This window comes from Hylaeus volcanicus, chromosome 4, assembly GCF_026283585.1.
Source record: "Hylaeus volcanicus isolate JK05 chromosome 4, UHH_iyHylVolc1.0_haploid, whole genome shotgun sequence".
Taxonomy (NCBI): domain Eukaryota; kingdom Metazoa; phylum Arthropoda; class Insecta; order Hymenoptera; family Colletidae; genus Hylaeus; species Hylaeus volcanicus.
The window spans coordinates 16,382,400-16,405,311 of record NC_071979.1 but is presented as its reverse complement, the minus strand read 5'-3'; the positions used below and the strand labels follow the sequence as shown (position 1 = coordinate 16,405,311).

Genomic DNA, 22,912 nt, shown 5'->3' with positions numbered 1-22,912 from the left:
TTTGATAGGTCTTGTCGATCTCTCAGGTGTAAGATTTCCAGCAGCTCTGTTAACACTTTTATTTACTGGGAGCCTGTTTATAGGCTTTTTAATTCCAGTGTTTAACTTCTGGAATTTATTCACTGATGGCTGTCTAGTTACAATGTTTAGCTTTTGGAAACAGGCTTGGTTTTCAACGTATCTATTAACAGTATGGAGGAATTATTGTCAGCCTAGATTAACATATACTAATATAGAAATTTTTTTTTTTAAATTGCAGACTGTTCCTAATAGGCTGATAGACAAAGTGTTAAGATGTTTATTTGTTTAATTGGTAAAACAGCAATCAATTTTCTCCATGATTTTTCCATTAATTCCCTTAAAGATCTCCGTAGAGTTCTCTGGAAGCATATGTAGAAATTAGACCTGCACGCTACGTCTAACGAGACATAAAAAATGCCATCCATGCTCACTGGGTACCTCGTGAAAGTTCTGACTGCGAAACAATACAGAGATTTATCAAATGGTCTGCCATTAGGTTCGTTTTGCTAGATACAGAACACGAACGACCATCTAACTTGTATTTTTTCTCGCCACGCGCCGGCTCGAACCCCGCGTATGCATTTTTGGAGGCGCTATTTGAGGTCTGGCAAGCGACAGGAAATAGGTCGATGCGCTCTCACGGAAGATCCTTTTCAGACAACGAACGCAACGCTTTTGTACCTCCATCGCTTTAACGCGCCGACTGCCGGGTGTCTCGACGTCTGGCGTCGCGGCGAGAGACTCGTTACTGCGATGGTCGATATTTTTAAATGAGATTTTTCGCGGTGTCTGCTATGTCTGGCAATCCTGGAAGTCTTCAACAATGTAGATAGAGAAAGCGTGAGAAGATGCAAATTGGCCTTCTCGATAAACAAATGATAGCTTCAGACAGTAGATCTTATCCAGGTTTAAACCTTTGCGGACGAGTGTCGGCAAATAGCCGTCCAATTTAGTTCACAGCTGCAAGGTGTACTATGGAGCCGCGCACGTACGTCTCTGTCATTCTCAACGATAAGATATGCATGACTATAGTAGCCTAAAGAGTCAAGAAGAAGATAGTCAAGGTATTATTGTGCTACTTGTTCGTCTAAGCCGACCTTACATATAGGCGACTGTCTCGAACGATATCACACAATGTACGAATATTAAATGGCTATATAAACACAACAAAATTTTGTTGTTGTTTGTTTATAATTTTGTTCGATTTTATGAAAAAGTTTGTCCGTATAGTAAATAAAGCTTCAGTTTTGATAACGGAAACGTTAAACGTGTATATTTTTTTTACTGCGTGCTCCAATACCTCTTGTCCACAACGACGCTCGCTCGTCGTTCGGTTCAGACTGCAAAGGGTTAAAGAATATTTTTCTCCCCTAAAAACATGCATACCTTCGACTTGTGTGTTTCAAAGTACTATCGTTAGGAAAGGGTGAACCAGTAGCGTCCCTGAACTGCTGACACTTCACGGTTAAGCGTCCCGTTTCCGTTCACTTTGGTGTTTACGATCCTAGCTATATTTCTTCCTCGCATCGACAGCGAAACCAGCGTTCACCTGTTCATCGGATTTGCCTCGAGTCATAAGGCTCGCGAAACAGCAGAAAACGCTGCGCGATTCGGGGTCAGCGTTATCTTTTTCACGCTCACGAGTTCGCGCTTCGGAAAAAGTCTGCCGCGACAACGATGGACGGCATTCGTCGTCGAAACTGGAAAAATTAATTCCATCGTCCATCTCGACTCTCCCTCGGTCCCCATGGCGTCCCACGACCGGTCGTTCCGCAAACGAATGCGATCGCTCGTATTGTCCAGCTAAAATACCGACGGCGGTCCTAACTCGCATTGTTTTCATTCGTTTTCAGCGACCCGACCCCAGGCGATTCTTCTTTCGCTTGGATCCAACCGGAAATCGCCTCTGCTCTCGTTGCTTCTTCCTTCGACTTTTCCCTTCGGTATCATCTTGTTGTTTCGTGGAAAATCGCGCTGCAAAGTTGAAGCTGCAGCTTTAATAATGGGGGGTATTTTTGTAGGGAATGTTACGTTGAGGATAGTTACAAATTTTGGTGAAACTTGGCATACAGGGCAGGTTTAGATTATATTTAACAAGTGCTTGCTTCTATAATGATGAAGGGAGGAAAATCACCCTCAGAGTTCTTGAAGAAATCGTATGTATTCAGTTAAGAAATAGGAACATCTTGCAGAATCTTAATTGTCTTCTTTGTAAAGGTCTCCTACCCCTTTTAGTCGAAGATATAACAAGGATTATAATTATTATGCACTGACTATCGATGGTTCTAGCGATAAACGAAGAGATCCTCTTTTCTCGGGTCAAGTACGACGATAGCAATGAGAGATTAACCCAGCATTCAAGTTTAAGATACCGGTTTAAGAGCGCGGATTGTATTCGAACAAGGTTGGTGCTGAAGGCTAGTTCAAGGTTAAGGAGGACTCGTCACGCTGGCAACGAAACGCAAATGTTCCATGGCGCCAACCTGGCGCACCAAACCAGCATCGTCTCGTTTTACTTGCGCGCCGAGGCGCGGTGCGGAAATTGCGGTGAACCTGAAAATACTTGGCGACGTTTACACGGTCTTTTTATTACGACTCTCGAGTCGATTTACTCGTTTCCTCAGCCATAGCTGTACACCAGGCGAAGTGGATCTAGAGGTGCGATCGGAACGAATTGATTGGTTCCTGTGCAAAAACTAAGTATCTAGCACTTGGTACAGACAGCTTCTCGTTGATGTTAAAATCTTGCCTGTAAAAAGTAGAGAGAATTTTCTGTCGGTTACATCACGAATATATATAAATAAACATTATTAAAGCTCTCATTTTATACCCTATCGCAAAAAAATAGCTGGATACACAATATACTTTTCACTTGAAATACCTTGTCAGCAAGGTGTTAGGTAAACTATTATCATCGAGAAGTACAACGAATATACGGTAATCGAATACTTCTATTTTTCACATTATAAATCGAACAAGCTCCTCGAGGAGCTCCTTAGACTTAGGAAAGCGTGGCGCACAACGTGTTAAAGTGGGGAAATAATGTTCAGCGCAACTAGGCGCGGGCACGAAGTGTTTAACATGAGTATTTAACGCGGGACCTAAATGTCGGCGGCGCCGTGAAACGCGATGCTGTTTGTCGTAATAACTGTACCTATAATCTACGCGATTTTACGTCGCGCAAGAAACATTCGACCATCCATAGAGGAAAGGAGAAACGTTTCGCGATAATTAGCCGGTTTGTCTTGAACGCTTTTTCCTGCGTCCGAGTAGAAGCACACCGTTAGCGGCGCCGATTCTCAGCTCGAAACTGAGCAAACTCTCGAATCCTGTACCTGGTTAGTGGTACGAACACCTGTTAAAGAAACGAACAAGATACACATGCCTCTATCCGCTGCCCTGCGTCTCTGTAATCGGGAATTGCTGCTGGTTAAGACGGAATAACCGATTATCCGATTAGTCAGAGTGGAAAAATTCTCGTGTAATTAATATGAGACTCCGAGGAAACGGATAAACTGCTTGCTCTTATTTCCTTCAGTCATTTACTGAAGCTTGCCGAGATTGGAAAGTTGCGGCAGGAATGCGCGGGAATGTGAAATTAGTATTAATTAGAGAGACTTCGTTGGAGCTATGATAGTGTGTGGGGTTTTTGCAGTAGGAGCTGCGAGTATCCTTAGAAATGTACCGTAATATCATTGGTTTGATACGAGATTGATCTTTCTTCGACGAAATCAATATGTAGACATACGGTTCGCGTTTATTGAGAGGGAGCTTGTTAATGTGTTTATTTTTAGCAGTTGATATACGTTGATTGAACATGAGGAGCACTGTACGATTTTATGTGAATACCTTGGTAAAGCTGTTCTAGCTGATCCTGTTTTAGACGCACCACCCAAATGGAAGTTGTCTTCTACGTATAGGAAGTGTATATTCACCAATAAAAAGTGTATGTGCGTTGCAGCGTCGACAGTTTTTAGCGACGATTAAACGACGCGTGGAATCAAATGGGATTCCTCAACGAATGAACATAAGTAGACTGTAACTTGGTTGAATGGTTGAATGCGAACTTGTACTCTAACTGATAGATTTTATTTGTACATACTGGTATGATAGCTAGTTTAAGAATGAATGAGATGTTCGAAAGAGCTCTGCTCATCGAACGGTCGGAGTGAGCGTACAATTTTTGTGTGTTAAGGGTGAGGTACAACAGTTTCTCATTTGTCTGTTGGTTGGCCAAAATTCGGGTGGAAATGGAACTTGCAGAGACGTGGCTAGAAGATCTGGATTTTCCAAGCTGACCGTAGCGAGTAATAAAGCCAAGCAATACCTCCACATGAGAAATGCAAACAAAGACTTCCCTGCTAAAGCTAAAGGTTCTGATACCCAGATGTGACTAGTGATAAAAATGAAATTATTTGACGATATGTACCGATTCCTTGGGTCTTTATTGCTGCTACAGGTAAAGGACCTAACAAGAAGGATCTGACATTTAATGGCAGAAAGACTAATTATGATTTGAACAGTCTTGTATGGGTGGGGAAATTCTATTTTCTGTGTGTCTCTTCAATGAAACTTTAGCTTGAGGTATATACGATAGTCATCAAACTCCTCATCAAGCATTTATCAAGATTAAAAATTGTATTTTATCTTCTAATCTTATCTGGATTTGATGAAAGAACTGCTTCTATTCATCTCTGACCACCAACCTGGGTAACATACCTACAGTTACATGCACGTATTAGGGTCATGTCGAGATCTGATAGCTACAACCTTGGATGTTGTACAGAAGGCACTTGGCCAGATAGGATCAAATGGCTCTAGAATAATATAGAATCGAATTGCATTTAACTGTGCATTTCTTTAGCAATGACAGTAGCAAACAGGTAACTGGTAGTGCTTGTCGACCTTTGTACCAATTAAAGCCAAGTCGCTGATACTAATCCTTGGTAGTGATGCGCACGAGACGAGACGACACTTCTACGATCTCGATCTTGATCTCGAAACATGCATATCGATCTCGAATTTTCGACAATTTCTAATATATGATCTCGATCTCGACGATATCTCAACGAGATGTTGACGAGATTTTGACAAGATTGGCAATACAGATCAAAATATGCCAATATCTGTTAAAGATTTTGCAGAAAAGTATGTATACTGTATACTATATATACTTGATATTCCTACCTTAAGCTTTCTTAAAATATTTAGAAGTTACAACGTTTCTATTGTCGACAAAAAATTAGTTATAAAAGTTATTGTCAATCATTTGCACATCTTCCGAAGTTAATGATAATTCTATTGGATGCCTTCAATTCACAACTGCATTATACCAGTATTCTCTAATAATATTTGGGTGGATTTAATAAATTTATATGCTTTCCAAATAGGATAATTACAAATAGGGTAATTTTATGTAATGCAAAAAAATAAAATTTTAGAAAATACGCATTTTGTAGTTTGATCTGTACTGCACAAATTGTCGTGAAAATTGACTAACATTTTGGAATAAAAACATATTAATGTTAATACATAATTTATAAAAATGAATTTTTCTGAAAACTAATTATATGTATACTGGATACTTTGTTCTTTTACGGACCACTAGTACCAACCATGTCTCCTCGGCGTTGTTCCTGCTAATCTAAATTTAATCTCACTTTACACTTTACACTTTACACTTTTTATATCTAAAGACCTTATTACAAGCTCGCAGCCATTAGCTCGATATTATTCGCGACGACGGATTGTTCGTCACGAATAATACCGATTACCAGGTCTCACCGCGTGGAGGTTGCTGCGACTGGAGACCCGGAGATAGAAGGAATCAAAGTTCCTTCGATCTCCCTCTACATAGAGTATACATACGTAGATGCATACTCTACATACAGTCGACGAGCTTAATACTAAGTACGAAACTTTGAAAACCAAAGGAAAACAAAATTCCCTTCGATTTCCAAAGTTTAAGTCTGACTCTGCCAAATAATTATTTAAACTGAATGGAAGCTAAATGGAAATTGCGACACGACGCGACCATGAAACTGGACTTACTGAGTCAGTTCCGTTTCCTCTTGATGGATCTGACTCGAGAGGAAGACGACTGACGCCTCCGAACCAGTCCTCCACACCGTGCACCCAACTAGGAGCCACGATAGGACCCGACTTGCACCCGCCTCACTGCGCTTTGGACTTACTGCACTGCGCTGGGAGCCTAGGACTGCACCAGTTGGGATACAGGGAGTAGAGAACCGATCCGTAGGTGCCGATTGTCTTCCTCTCGAATACAGATCCACTAGGAGGACGGCAACCGACGTTTCTGTCCAGTTACACAGTTGGTCACTTCACTTATCACATGAAGTAATAGTGACCGAAGTGGAGAACGAAGTTGCGAGTCCAATATGGATTTACGAACAAGCAAAAGAATTGAACAAATAATTAAGAATTATTTGGTAGAGGACAGACATTCGTACACGCATGCCTTAAAACTAACCAAACCAAACTAAGATACCCACAACCAATACCAAGCTACAGTAACTAAGGGAAACTACAAATAGGAGGGACGCGAGAATTTTTCCGGACGCGCAATCGCGGGATCCATATCGGCCGAAGGATCGTCGAAGAATGAGCTCGTGTACCTGTGTCGGTCGAGGGTCACGGCTCGCTTGTGCCTCTCGAAGTAGAGAAGGGAAAGGGCGAACAACAACCCTGTGACGCTCGATTCAAAGGCTCGTTGAATCCATCGAGAAAATAATTCGTGAAACATTAATATCACAATGAAATCATATTCCTCATCATTGTTTAAATAAAAAGTATTATTAATAATTAATTTAACTATTGCCAGACATTAATATTTTGTTGGTCCAATTACTAGATATTAAAATATTGACTTTCTCCTGATTGTTACTGTACTCCAACTGGAAACCTAATCAACCCAGGATGTTCTACATAACATCATTTAATTTCATCGCTGCTTCATCTGAGCTGACTTCATTGATTTCTCTGTCGAGTAATAATTCATCCAGAAATATTCACTAACAGATTAAAGGACGTGTAAAATCTTTAATGGATGTCCTTTGCTTTGCTCGAGATAAGTAATTAAATCAAGGATTTAGCAGATCGGACCACGTAATCCGCAGCTTTTCATTTCTAAGAAGATTAGCTGATCGTTCTCACTGTCACTGGCTCCGAATTTCGAAGTGGGAGGCTCTAGCGAAACGCAGCGGCATTACTCGATCGTGGCAATGATTGCGCAAGTGTCGGGGCGCGGTTCACCGTAGATCCAGCTGGACCAGCGATCATTTCGACCGTGACAGTTTCAGTGGGACAGTCCGATAACAGCACGAAACACAGGATTCGATAACGCGAATCGCGATTTTGCCTATCTTCGAGCGTCCACGTCTACCCTCTCGATCGGTGCTCTCCAAACTGAAGTTCCTCGGTGGCGTTTCCGTCGCTCGACGGGCGAGAATCGATGTGTCCGCGGTAGACGGAGGTTCTTCCTGGATTCGGTATCGACTCATCGATCGATGGAAAAGCCGTGGCAACGCGCTCCGGCTACGAATTCAAACAGGCAAAGTAGACTCGCGTGTCCTGCGCCACTTAACCTCGCGGACTGTTGAACGAATCCCTCCGACAGTAAATTACATACACCGGGTTGGAGATGTGGCAGTTAAAATTATTGTTTGCACAACGAAAGCGTAGGAACGTCAGGAAGTAAATGTTGCTGAAATTGCTGTAGATTCCGACTCTCTGAATTGCAAATCATTACTGTGAACTCTTTATGTTGCACTCCAGGCTTCTTCGACTGCTGAACTTTGTTTGCCCTGACGCTGACTCAGACCGCAGTTCTACCGGTATAATGCGGTGTCTTTTAACCCTTTTAGTCCCAAGCAAAAGAATTGTACGCAAGCGAAGAATACCAAACCGAGTTGATGTAATTTAGAAAAAAAATATAAATATAAAAGTATCAATGATATTTATCAAATTCCAAAGGAAACATATTATGAAATAATGGGAGGATAAATTAACGCTAAATTGATTAGTAGAAAGTATTCGTATACACTAACCAATTCCGAGCATAACTTCGTAAAATTGAAATACATTAACTAATTTTGTATAAACTATGAATTTGTACATCTCCTTCATATTTCTGTGGACTTTTCCTTTTTTCTTATTAATTATATAAATTATTCAAATAGCTATTGTTTTTGCGTTGTATCTATGTATTCTAGAGATACTCGAGGACATGTATGTATTTATTGTTTATAAAAAGTTAGTTAATATATTAAAATTCCACAAAAATTATATAAATTCAATTTCAGACAGAGGTTCCTTGTAACGCGTATAGGTACCATCGTATGCATGACGATATATCGTCGTCGGCTCTTTTCGCAAGTGTTGCCAACAACGATATGTCGTTGTTCGACATTATAAGGGTTAAAATCGACGATTCTGTTAATGTATTGTGTATTAAAGGCGTCATTGTTATTATGGTATATTTCATTTTATAGTTTCATTAAGTATTTTTGAATACAGCATACAGAAAGTAAACTCCTGCAATTCTCTTGCGACTAATTTACCGATACGAACTTTTAATGGTCCGCGGAATCCTATTGTCTCGTCGAAGATAACCGAGTTCCCCGACACCGAAACATAAAACAATGATGATAACCGAAGCAAAAAGTCCTGCTGCGAGAGTTCGTTCACGCGCAATTTAACGCTGATCGCGTATAGGCTGCGCAACAGATTTACTTCCCATCGTGTTCGATAGACACGGATATCGCTGGAAAATTGAAATGTTATTTTCCACGCGTTAAACAATTTTCGTCCTGGATGCGTTCCCGATACGAATCAATTATCCTGCGAGCATCAAATTTAATAAATTTGATCGGCTCTGCGGTGCGCGAAGAATTACCAGTCAATAAAAATTTCCCTGGCGCATTAATTCCTCGCTTGGAGAGTTGAAAATAATCGATTTTTTCAAACTAAATCATCCGTAGGTATATCTGATCCAATCCTAACACCCTAAGAGAATGATATGCGATAATGTAGGCACGTAATCATCCAGTAATTCTAATTTGGCGACTCTAGGGTTCATTGATTTCACTATATGATGGTTTAGTAAATCCCTTTGCACTCGGATGTCCCCTATGGAGGGACATCGTAAATCTACCAAATTTTGTTAGTGGTTACATATAATAAATTTATGCTAGAGCTAATTTTTAAAACTGCGTTTCCTTGAAGTTCTCTTATTGCAATTACAAGGTACATACACGATATATACAGACATTTTGAGAAAAATATATGAACAAGCGTTATGTAGAAAGAGTATGAAGTAAAAGATTTACTAAAAGAGGCTTCACGGTTTTGGTTTTAATAATGAAGTATACCTGTCAACGTGGCGTTGTTGGCACCTTGAATTATGTGTAATTACAATCATGTGTACTTTATTTAAAATATACCATTTGAACGTATTCGATATATCGCAAAGGGTTAGTGTAGTCTCAGCATGTCTCACATTCGAGCAAGCAATTATTCCAGTTTTATCAAAAGTAAATCACAGAAATATTCCATGCTCTTTTTAATTTGCCGTAAAGTGTTGGATAAAAATCGAGAACGGGATTGATCGTGAAAGCTCAGCCAAGTGCGAAGCATGCAATCGAATTCAGTTCGTCTCAAATAGTGGTTACTTCCGGAGAACTATCGTTAGCAACTCGACACGAGCGAGACGACTTCTATTGCACAACACGTTCATCGATCGAGCGTGTAGACCCAGTCGACGCGTCGAAGGAGCCTGGGCCCTCGCTGTCAATAGCCCTTCCTTAACCCTTCGGGTAAACCGTCTACTCATCATGCTCGATCGAGCGGAAGTCGATGGCTGTCGTCAAGGATGACCCGGATTTAGCGCTGTGGCTTCCACTTCATCCAGCTTTTCCGAATCGATCCTATTGGCTGAGAGAACCGCGTCTGACTCCTATTTGATACAGTGTTTATTATTCGAAGGAACTATCATGACTTTAGAATTCCACGACTTTAATGTAACGTGGTTACCTTGGTTCTTATAACCCTCTTACCAGAAGATATCTTTCTACCTAATTTCGCCATAGTTACCAGATCCTGTTGGATCAAAGACCCAATTCTTTATCAGCCTACAATCCTTTCAAACTCCTACGTTTCCTGAACGGGCGGTGTCATCTGAAACCTGATAACTACGTGCCTGGTAGTTGCCAGCCATCGTTCAGCGTCTGCGGATAAGTGGCTTACGTGAAAGGCTTGTGCAGCTCTTGAACCAGTAGTAAACATTTAGAAAGCGAAATAGCGTCTGGCTATCTGCCATCGAAACTTCCTCAAAATACAAACAAAGATGAGTCAAGTCCTGGATCCGCTGGAGGCTTCATCCACAAGGCCCTTTAGTTGAAAAGTGTCTCTTATAATGAGAACCTTTCGATCAAACTTTGCGGTGAGAAATATCCACCATCTCGTTGTTGAATTAATGGCTCAAACAGTTCCCATGGGGAGGAGAATTTACTTCAAACGTTGGAATTTAGTAACAATTCAGGCACTAGAAAGTGGATCTCACTGCAGAGTTTGATAAAGGCTCTTCAAATAAGACACTTCCTAACTCGCTGTTGTTAGTGACAGTATTTAAGGAGGCAAAGATGGTCGTAGGTTAGAAAATTGAACTGCACGATGTGTGGAAGAGTGACGGAAGAGTATATTTTTCGTTGGTAACGGCACCATGCAAAGTCGAACTATCGAGCTTTTCCTGGTTACCCATGACTCTGGGCTCGGTGCGGCCAATTCACACGCAGGTACCCCAATAAACAAGCCGTCTTCTGGTATCGACGACAGTTCGAGTGCTTATACTGTCTAAGGCGTAATCTAAAATTAATATCATTCAGATATTTAGATATAAATAATTTCTTGCATTCTGGTCATACATAGATACTAATCAATCTCTATTCTGTTCTCAGCTGTCGATTTCACGAGGGCAACTCGTACGGGAAGGCAACAACGGAGTCCCGTCGTTCTACCGGAGGAAGCGACGGATTTAACTCGCAAAATCGACTGACGATGAGCTAGCGACACGATGAAGAGGATGAAGCAGCGCGTGCTGCTCGCCTGGCCATGGTTGTGGCTGTGGCTGTTCGCGGCCACAGCAGGTTCCCCGTCTTCCGACACGTTCGCATCAACCACGTTCTCCTCGTCGGCCGGCAACTCGGTCACCAAATCCTTTTTCCCGGCCGTCCCGGCGTCCACGTCGGCGTCGTTTACCGAAGACGTCGACGATCAACGTGATCGCGAGTTTCTGTTCACCCATCCGCTGTACAATGTCTCGATTCCGGAGAACTCGATCGGGAAGACGTATGTAGTCCCCGACGAGAGGATGGGCGTGAAGTTGACGTCGCTGGACAATAATCTGGACGTCAGGTTCCGTATAGTAAGCGGTGATCGCGATAAATTCTTCAAAGCCGAGGAACGAACCGTCGGCGATTTTTGTTTCCTTCTGATTCGGACTCGAACCGGGAATGTGGACGTGTTGAACCGCGAGCGAAAAGATCGTTACGTGCTCGAAGTGCGCGCCACCGCGACCAAGGGGGAGGGTAAAAACAGAGTGACCATGGAGGCGGACACGACGGTCGTCGTGACGGTCCTGGACACGAACGATCTGAACCCACTGTTCTATCCGACCGAGTACGAGGCAACCATAACGGAGGACACGCCTCTCCACCGCAGCATTCTCAGGGTAATAGCCGAGGACGCCGATCTAGGGAGGAACGGCGAGATTTATTACAGCTTCGCCGAGGAGACCGATCAGTTCGCCGTTCACCCGGTCAGTGGGGTAATAACGCTCACCAGGCCGCTCAGGTAGGTGGACGTAATAGAAATCTCCTGTTTCGTTTGATGAGCTAACCGCTGTGCCTCGAGACGAGCGTTTACGACCACGTGGAAATCTTCGCGTTGATCTCGAGGCAATTTGTCGAGTCTTAGCCTCATCCTTTTTTGGGATTTTATCTCGGCGCATAAAGGAGACGCGTACCGGCCTGTTAACGCTCCAATAGCCCGCTTAACGATGCTTCTAATTTTCCGACGCGTTTCACCGACGTAGCAGCATCTTACTTGCATCGAGATTTGCGTCTCTAAATACAGACTATAATTGTTTTGGAAAGCTCGTATTTTCTTGGTGATATACAGTCAGACTCATAAATATTTGTATCCTCTATGCCTATTGAAGAAATTTGTTTAAATTAAATGGTAAGTTTGATGTTTCCAAGTGTATGTTTGTGTAAATATGTTGATGTATACAGGGTGGCCCACATAAATCTTAACAGCTCAATATCTCGGAAACTATACCATCGATTTTAAAGTTCTTGGTCTTAAATTGCATGGATCTAAGGGGCCTTTCTAACTACCTAAGATCAAGTACTTTAAAATCCATGATATAGTTTCCGAGATATTGAGTTGTTAAGAGTTATGTGGGTCAACCTGTATATAAATATATACATGTATAAGCTTATTCATATACATATTTATGATGAAAAATTCATTTAGTATTATCAAACTTATTATTTAATGTAGTCAAACTTCTTCAATAGACGTAGAGGGTACGAATATTTATGGGATTGACTGTATGATCCGTTCACTGTACAAATCGATTAACTCCACCAGTCATATAAAAATTGTAACATTACTGACGATTATTTCTTGGCTATTCTTTCTTATTAATTTTATATACCGTTAAATGAATGCAACATGTGTATTTATGCATTCTACAATATTTATTTGAATTTATATTATAAAGGGAATTTTAAAAAACACTGTACATTATTTCATCGCATTTCTCAACTTTTTGTTTTATGGAGTTAATCGATTTGTGCAATAAACAGTTCATATGAAAGAATAAATTTTGTGGGAAATCTTGTAGACGTGTATTACTTTTAATGTCGGCCCAGATAATTTCAAAATACTATGAGTTCCGAAGTAGAGTGGTCCAGGTTTGAGTTTGGTACAATACTCTTACGCCCCAAGGACTTCTTTATAACACGATCGAATTTCCATCAAGACTCTCCAAAGACACCCAAACCGTGTTTCTTTCTCATCCAGGTACTCCGAACGAGCGATTCACGAGCTGATGGTGCTGGCCAAGGATCGCGGTGCCCTCTTCCGCAGCGGTGGCAACAGCCGAGCCAGCACGGCGAAAGTTACCATCAAAGTGCGCCAAGTAAACCTGTACTCTCCCGAGATCTACGTGCACCACTTACCCGACATAGTAGAGCATTCGAACGCCGACATCTACGCGATCGTCCGCGTGGTAGACAACGACGAAGGCGTCCACGGTCAAATCGCTAGTCTAGACATCGTGGGTGGCGATCCTGCGGGTCATTTCAGAGTGCGGTCAGCCGGTGGTCCGCACTCTGGCGAGTACAACATCGAGGTGTTGCATCTGCTGGATCGGGAAACAGCGGTCCAGGGTTACAATTTGACGCTGCGGGCGATGGATCGCGGGGTGCCTCAGAGATTCAGTTACAAATTTGTGCCCGTCCACCTGGCCGACTTAAACGACAACGCGCCAGTGTTTAGTCGAGAGATATACGAGGTGAGGGTCCCCGAGACGGCTCCCATCAACACGCCGGTGATAAGGCTGAAAGTGACGGACGCTGACGAGGGTAGGAACGCGTTGGTGTTCCTGGAGATCGTTGGCGGTAACGAGGGCGGTGAATTTTACGTAAACGCTGAGACGGGCATGCTGTACACCGCCGCTAACCTTGACGCCGAGAAGAAAGCGTTTTACACGTTGACGGTGTCCGCCATCGACCAAGGGAACGCAGGTACCAGGAAGCAGTCGTCGGCCAAAGTGAAGATCAACGTGGTGGACACAAACGACAACGATCCCACGTTCGAGCAGACGAGCATGGACGTGTGGATTGACGAGAACGAGCCCGCAGGCACCTCGGTGGTGAAAATCACAGCGAAAGATCGCGACTCGGGCGAGAACGCTTACATCTCGTACAGCATCGACAATATTCAGAAGGTGCCGTTCGAGATAGATCACTTCTCCGGGATCCTGAGGACCCGGCAGGTGCTCGACTACGAGACCATGAAGCGGGACTACCTGCTGCATGTGCGAGTCAGTGACTGGGGACTGCCCTACCGACGACAGGCGGAGATGCAGCTGCACGTAAAAGTGAGGGATGTGAACGATAACAGACCCCAGTTCGAGCGAATCGATTGCACGGGCCACGTGCCGCGATACGTGCCGATCGGCTCGGAGATCATCACCGTGTCGGCCATCGACTTCGACGCTGGCAACATCATCAGCTATCGCATAGTATCCGGCAACGAAGACGGTTGCTTCGCCCTGGACTCGGCCAGTGGTGTGCTCACCGTGGCCTGCGACCTCTCCGACGTCAAATCCACCGAGAGGATCGTGAACGTCACCGCCACGGACGGCACCCACTTCGCGGACGTGAATACGGTGCACATGCATCTGGTGAACGCCAAGAGGAACCTGGGCGCTCAGGGAAGAATACTCTCGGATCAGAGCGGAGCGTTCGAGTGTCGCGACACCGGCGTTGCGCGACGTCTCACGGAAGCCATCGCTTCAGCTGAGAAAAACAACCTGCCGTCGAAGGACGACGACTACACCCTGACGCCTAGCCGATACGGCGAGAACGTGCACGCCCCGGAGTTCATCGATTTCCCAAATGAAATCAAAGTGAACGAATCCGTGAAGATAGGGACGACCTTGGTGAAGATACGCGCCAAAGACAGAGACCTGGACTACAACGGGAAACTAGTGTTTTGCATCTCCAGCGGTGACAGAGACTCCGTGTTCGGCGTCGATCCCGATACAGGAGATCTGAACGTGATCGGTTACCTGGACAGAGAACGAGAGAACGAGTACTTCCTGAACATCAGCGTGTACGACTTGGGAAAGCCCCAGAAGTCCTCGTCCAGGATGCTCCCCATCACGATTCTCGACGTGAACGACAACGCGCCGAAGTTCGAGAAGTCCCTGGCGAGCTTTCGAATCTCGGAGACCGCTCTGAACGGCACCAACGTGTGGCGAGCGAACGCCACCGACGCCGATCTTGGAGAGAACGCGCGCGTCACTTACACCCTGGTGACGGAGACCAACGATTTCCGCGTGGATCCCGTGACAGGCGTGCTGAGCGTTTTCGGCAAACTGGACAGGGAGAGGCAAGAGATCTACGAACTGAGAATACGGGCGCAAGATAACGGAGGCAAAGGTCCAGACATGCCCCCGTTGTACTCGGACGCTTTGGTCAGGGTTACTGTGGACGACGTGAACGACAATGCCCCGACGTTCGCCCTGACCAGCTACACGGTGAAGATACGAGAGGACGTGCCCGTGTGGACGGTGGTGGCCGTCGTGGACGCCACAGATCCGGACGAAGGAGCCGGCGGCGATATCGAGTACTTCCTGTCGGATGCCATGGAGAGCGAGGGCTACTTCAAAGTCGACAAAGTGTCCGGCACCATCAGGACTACACAGAGCTTGGACTTCGAGGAGCGTCAAGTGCACACGTTGACGATAGTGGCCAAAGACAGGGGTGAGCCGTCTCTGTCCTCCGAAACGATGGTTATAATCGAAGTGGTCGACGTGAACGAGAATCTCCATGCACCGGTTTTCGACGATTTCGTTGTGTCCGCGAGTGTCTTCGAGAATCAACCCGTGGGCACGCTAGTGACCACCGTCCACGCCAAGGATGCTGACCCCATCGGGGGCGACTCCAGGATTGGATACACTATTCGTGGAGGCGACGGGATAGGAATCTTCTCCATTGATAACGAAGGTTAGTGCGTTGATTTTTTTGTTTGCGAGATTGCTGATTGATCGATGTCAGTAATCTAAGGAACAACCCCCTAGGTTTCCCCCCCCCCCCTGAAATGATCTAATTAACACGTTTGTTAACACGTTGAGCGCCACGTAAATTTTTAAGGAAATTCCCGTCAGGCCTACTGCTTAAAATGGTGCTCAGGCAGCTCATGGCAGCTCAGGCATGCTGCTTAAAAGTGCTGGTATTTTGGCATGTAAATGCATCAATGAATATTAGTAATTATTCATCTATTTTATCTCCATATTTATGAATCCAATAATTCGATAAGGAACAAACTCAAATTTTTATAAAACTCCTTTCAATCCATATTTTACTATTAAAGATATTCTTGGATTTATCATTATTTTAATAATTCATTGCATTATTATTACGCAAATACCATATTATTGAGAAAAATTAATAATTTCTAATTAGTTAATGACCTTGATACATGTATTTTGAAAATATAAAATAGAATTAATGTTCTATTAATTTAATATTAAAAATATTTCCTTTATTCCATAAGTAAATATTAAATGAATGCATTAAATTAATGTTCAGGAATTACTTAAAACAATGTACATTTTTTAGATTTATATTATGTTTTACACTGTCAGTCACTGGCGACTGTTGCGGCCTGAACGAAAAGTTAGTGTCTCTCACTGATGACTGACGTGACTCTCAACGTGTTAACGTGTATAGGTCAGGGACGCTTACGCGTGAATTACTCTGCCCCACTAATACAAATCGAGTCTTCCAACGCGTGAAATATCAAGTGCGAAAATAAAAAAACAACGATGCAACATTGACTCGAAGCGCGATACGGCAATGTTTGACTCATTCATGTGATTACATACAATCGCGGGCTGTAACGAAGATTCATCGACGTTGTAAAGTTGTTATGGGACGGGATCGGACAGTTTACAGCGACGGGGTTCTCCGTGGAGCCATAAATCGACTGCTGTCAATTAAACTCGATACTCATAACCGTTTGACCGTCGCGCAGAAAGAACAGTGATGAAACGTTCTGTTATCCTGCCGCAGCATCGCGGGGTCTCGATCCAACCGACACGATCTCTTTTCGCTTGCTTAAAGCTTGCCTTCATCGCGATCAACGTCCTTTAGCGAATGTAGACCACGGCATTAATGTCAATACATACTTTTTTTATCGAACAGCTCGCAATCCCTATGCGCTCAACCGTACATTTATCGACTATCGCCGGAACGGTTTCTATGTGCCTTCCTTGTATACTTCGTTTCAATAACGTCCACCACACAGAGACCACGGGGATTACTCATTCGCGGAATGTCCGCTAATGAGAAATTTGAATTTTAAAAAAGGGGGAGATCCGTCGTCGATATAAACGTTTATTCAAGGTTCGCCTTTTGACCGCCATCGAGCGCATTGATCATCGCCACGCTGCTGAATTCGAGATTTGCATATTAACTTTTTCACCGGGAAGTTTTTCTGGCTAGGTTCGGCTTGGGTGCAATTTAAATTCATTTCTCCCTGATTTCGACATTCTGCGTGTATTCTGCAGAGAGAGGAATAGAGAATCTCGTAGAACAAACCTGACAAACCTCACGGGATTGTAGACTTCGCGTTAACTATGTCTTTCAATTATTGAGTTGGTTAAACGCGTGGTCTTTGTGGATTTGTCCCCCTTTATCTAACGTTACCTTGTCTTCGCATTTCCAGTTTAGAGAAACGAACGTCACCATTTCCATTAGACTTTACTATACATTTAAACGACTAAAATCGTTGAATACAACGAAAGTAAATAATAAATTTCACAACCAATACGAAAATCCTCTCAGAAAAGATCAGAGTTCTTTTTCCAGCGTGCGCAAGTAAAACCTGACTAATCAACAGAACGGCAAGATTAGGTAACGAAAAATCACTTCGAGAGAATCGCGTTTCGAGCAAATCGTTCGCTATTCCGTGAAACCACCTCTTTCGATCTTGGGTGGAAGAAGAATCAAGCGTAACAATACTCTAAAATCGCCAGAGAACCCGTGGCAACGGTTTCAATTTATTCTCCGAGACACTCGAGCCGCACGTCTGCGAGACGTGTCTTTTTTCCACTTTGGTTGTTCCTCTGCTTAGTTTCTTTCCGGCCGCTCCCATCGATCGACACGAGAGAAGCAAAAAATGCCACCTGAGGAATGAAAGGATGCGCATGATGCCCATTTTATATCTGACAGACGCGAAGTCGTGTGGCACTGCTCAAAAAATGAAGATACAGCATTGCAGCCCGTTAAGTCCGACGAAGCCGGGTTAATTGAATTATGGGACTCGCGAGGGGTCCATTTTTCGGGTTTGCGCGTTAAATTTCGCCGCTAGAACGATTCGAGAAATCGTGGCGTCATTACGTTTAATAGTTAATTCTCGAGCGTGCACTGCATCGTTTGGAGCAATTGTGCGCGGCACGTGCCAACGTTTTGGTACGCCTGGATTGATAATTAGGACAGTTTTACACTGTTGGCGAAATTATGACTCGATCGACTTGCATTTGAGGTTTGAAAGTTGGTATGAGTGGTTATGAGAGGTAATGGATGTCGTAAAGGAAAGACTGATCGAAATACAGTTAGTAATATTAACGTTTCTTATTAATATAATAATATTTGTTACTCGTACCCCTTATGTCTATTGAAGAAATTTGCTTAAATTAAATGGTAGATTTCATGTTTCCAAGTGTATGTTTGTATAAATATGTTGATGTATATATGAATATACAGGGTGTTAACAAAAACATTCAATATTTGTATGGTATATAGGACACACTGTGCTGAGTAAAAAAGCTTCAGTAAACATACGTTAAAAGGTCAACCATTTCTGAGATATAAACATTTTTGTTTGTTATAATCTTAATTGACTACTGAATTTTTTATGTTTACAGAAGATTTTCCACGTGTCCACCTTCCATTTCTACACACGTTTGGCATTTTATTTTTACAGAGTTGCGAAATTTCTTGAAAATTTCGCATTTCTGTCGAATTAAAAAAAAAAATAAACTAAAATAAACATCGCATGCGATGGAAGCATGTAAGTCAATCATGATACTAGCAAACAAAAATGTTTATATCTCAGAAACGGTTGATCTTCTGACCTATGTTTACTAAAGCTTTTTTACTCAGTATAATGTGCCTATATACCATATAAATTTTGAATGATTTTTTTAACATCTGTATACATATATAAACTTATTCATATACATATTTATAATGAAACATTCATTTGGTAATATCAAAACTATTATTTAATTTAGTTAAACTTTTTCAATAGACATAGGGGGTACGAATATTTATGAGATTGACTGTTATTTGATGTCAAGTATACAGGGATAGAATTGTGAGGATGTTTCTGCTTAAAAGTGACTAGGAAAAAAATCGTAGGTGTGACTGGACTGCATCCTGACCTTCTTGAAGGACTCGATATCCGTGACAAAAAGGACATTTCTTAGAACGCTAGCCTAGAATTTATTAGCGAGAACATTCGCATTTCTAGGTAACCACATGCGCTTTCAGTGTCTCGCTCGTTCCTCTTCCACGGCGATTGCCGTGTCATGAATCCATAATTCACCACGCGGAGTCAGTGGCCTCGATGTGCAGCCTTCAAGTTTAGTTCTCGCGTAGTGTTTCCCGGCAGTAAACTTGCAAGTCACTTGCGACTAGGTGGGCTGCTGTATCGTAAAACTATCCAACAGCGGACAGCTTGGCCAGTCACGTCACTGCATCTTCGGTAGGAGTTTATATCGATGCAGACGCATGCTAGACAAATTGTCGGTGTCGTACAACATGATATTGACGTTATCCTCGTTTGCGGATATGAAGATTACTTTGCAATCGCGTAGTTTTATTTCGAGGTGAATACATCAATCGAGACGATGCATTTTGAAGCATACGCTTATTAATGACGAAGGAAACTGGCAAATATTAATCTAAGAGTCACAAGAACCAAGTGGACAGTCCATGAACGGTGAACTTCCACAAACGAATCAGTTGGACTCGCAAAGTCCTCCATTCGACAGACTCTGTCGTATTGTTTCTCCTTAGATCTCGGTGGTGAAGAGGCTAAGTCGAGATTTCTCCCCGGATCTTCTTAGTTTTAATTTCCAAGCTTAAACAAGCTATTTTCTCGAGGTAGACGTCAGGAAAGCTTCTTGGACTGGTCTGGATTACTCTGACGCGACCGTCCGAGAATATCTCCTAAAATCTCGCTTCGTCAACTTGCCTCGGAATCCTCCGGCGCTTAATTAATATAAACGCGACGCTAATGACGTGGTCCAGCGATGAATATCGCGAACGGGCTTTTTTTTCTCCCGCGATCTATTTACTAATGACCGCCAGTCACCTCGCTAGAATGGGGAGCGGCTCGCTGCGCGTGGCCATAAATCCCGACTCGTGACGTTTCGATTCCAGTTGAAACATTTCGCGCGATACAAGATACACCAGGTAAAAAATACCATCGTCTGAGCCTTGATCATGTTTGACGAGTCTCCATCGTTCAGAAAAACGGAGTTTGATCGTATGCGTGCTGGTTTCTGAGGATTGCAACAACAATCGTTGCAATGTTTCTCATATTGAGAATTTTCATAAGAGAAGTTGCCTCGAAGACCAATTACTGGAAAGCTAAGGGACGGTTCTATCATTTTGTGATAGAAGATCAAACTATCGAGAAGACCATCAGCGTGTTTACTAGGATTTAGTAAGTGAAAGAATCGACTCGGGAGACCTCAATTGCCCTATCGAGGGAACCTCTTCTATCTCTTAGTTCCTCGACCAAGCAGCTGGATGATCAGAGCGCGACATCATTCAATGAAAGTACCTATGGGACCGAGATGGAACCTCTTCCATTAGTCAAGTTGGTTCTTTGATAAGGGGGATCAATAAATTTTCGGCACTGGTACAATAGCATGCTTAGATAGAGAAACTATTAGTAGTCCTCGATAAGGAGACTTGTTAAAGACCCACTCAGCAAACCTTACGATCAGAAGCATTTATAGAATTACCTTGGAGTAGATTTGTTGCTTAATAAATCTTTTCAAGGAAGGCATCTGGTAGATCCTATGTTTGGAAATTGTCTTCCATAGGTCTAAGAGTCCCTAACTTCACGTTGAAGTCGTTCAGAGGCCTAAGAGTTCCTAGCTTCGAGACTATCGAAGTCCAGTTTCATATCGTCGCTAGAAATAAACAACTGTTGAACGAATTCGTGGCAAAGCCGCGAACTCGTACAATCATCGCAGTGGGACAGCGAATACTATCTTCCAAGTCCGTATAATCGTCGAGTCTGTCAGAATACCAACACTATGAACAATGCTACCGTGGCTGGGGCTCGAAGCACGAAGGCAATACACTAGCAACTTATGAATATTTACGTCGGTTGAATATGCATACCACTGACAATGTATTATTTTTGCTCGACGGGAGATCGATATAACCCTGTGTGGCACATCGGTCGCGCACGAACCACCACAGGCCAATGAAATTCTCGTGCACGAAACTACATACGAGGGGAGTTCAATATATTATCGGTATGACTAGAAACGAAAAATCATATTCACTTTGCTCTCGGAGCCATCTCGGGGGATTCATCCAGCAATCGTGAATCGTGTCGTATTCAATAGCGTAACTTCGGAACACAGGGTTACTTAACGTAATTATATTCGGTTTATATGAATTTTTAAGTATTAAATAGCAGTACCCACGTCGAGCTTCTTCGATTGCCAATCTTAAGTAGTGTAGAGTTAAAACAAAGGACTCGCAATGATTTCAAACAGTTTTATCGGAGTTTCCCGCAGATCGACGTTTGATTCGGTGAAAGAGATTTATCGCGCGGAGTTCTCGATCATGGCAGTGAGCACGTACCAAAAGAAGAAGGGAACACGCGTACGTGAGCGCTCGTTAGTCGGCAGCATTCCTCGATTCGTTGGGAGCAAACGATGTTCCTGGACGATCAACTGAATTCGCTATGACGCAGTTCACCTGGTTGCTACCGCGAGGAAAACGTAGTTAAACTCTGATCACCCTAGAAAACTGCCGTACCTAGTTTGCTACACGATGACATAGGGTTGCGGGCCACGGACCAACATGTTTTCCAGTAAACGAGCTAACGCTGTCCACTTTGCCTCCCGCGGGTGTCGCGGCGAGCTTTAGTCCATTAATAAAGCATCGCGTGTACGGTCCACGTACGTTCATATTCCGAAGAACGCTTGGAATGTTATTGTTGCCGTTATTTGGCCACGATGATTGAATCATGGCACATTCTACATGTAAATCTGGTTTTAAACTCAATTAAACCTCGGCAAAGTCTGCAGTGTAAACAGTTTGGCCAGCACGACAAACCAGTTTGATACTTTTCGCCTTGCGCGTACATCGTATGGGCTAAACAACGAAGGGATTAAAGGAGATGCCTCGGTATCCGGAAATGGTTGACCTCTCTGCCTTTTACCCCGGCATCCAGGGGAGCTGCGGTGGCTCGTTCTCTTTTTCTTGGACAGTGGCGAGTTTACCGTCTCAGAACCGAAAGGTTCGCCACGATTCCCCAAGACTTACCGCGATAAGACCCTGGTGATCCATTACGGCGAGCATCCGAAGAATTTCCGGGGACAAAGCTGCTGGAACGTAAGGCGAAAGAAGCGAAGAGAGGATCGTTTCGATACGACCAGTCGCGACCTCGTGTTTTCACTTTGTCCATCAGGAGCCTAATCGTAGACTTTTTAATCCCAGCTACTGGTCCCTCTTAACAGTATTTTTAGCCGTAGACTTACGCTACTCACTTTGAGAAAACAGGCGGGGCACTTAACGTTCCTACAGCGTATACAAAGTTGATGCTAGGATTAATACATAGACAAGCTAGACTTTTATCTTACACCATCGTTCATAAATATGACGACACTTACTACCTTCAATGAATAAATAATATATTCAAATAAAAAAGTTTAGAAAGAATCCAATATATCAAAAACATTTATGGCATAAATATTACAAAATAAATGAGATAATATTACTTCGGATGTAATGAAGAAATTAATAGTATCCAAGTTTGG

At 43.1% G+C, this 22,912-nt stretch overlaps 1 protein-coding gene across 3 annotated transcripts in view; it reads left to right on the top strand.

The window, feature by feature from the left end:
- The window catches only part of LOC128876009 (fat-like cadherin-related tumor suppressor homolog), a 506,666-nt gene that overhangs the window by 169,709 nt on the left and 314,045 nt on the right, over positions 1-22,912 (top strand). For all 3 annotated transcript variants that reach the window (XM_054122090.1, XM_054122088.1, XM_054122089.1), the window contains exons 2-3: positions 10,995-11,889; positions 13,126-15,839. In XM_054122090.1, the coding sequence (XP_053978065.1) occupies positions 11,111-11,889; positions 13,126-15,839 (3,493 nt within the window). In that variant the 5' untranslated portion in view covers positions 10,995-11,110. The remainder of the gene's footprint in view (positions 1-10,994; positions 11,890-13,125; positions 15,840-22,912) is intronic.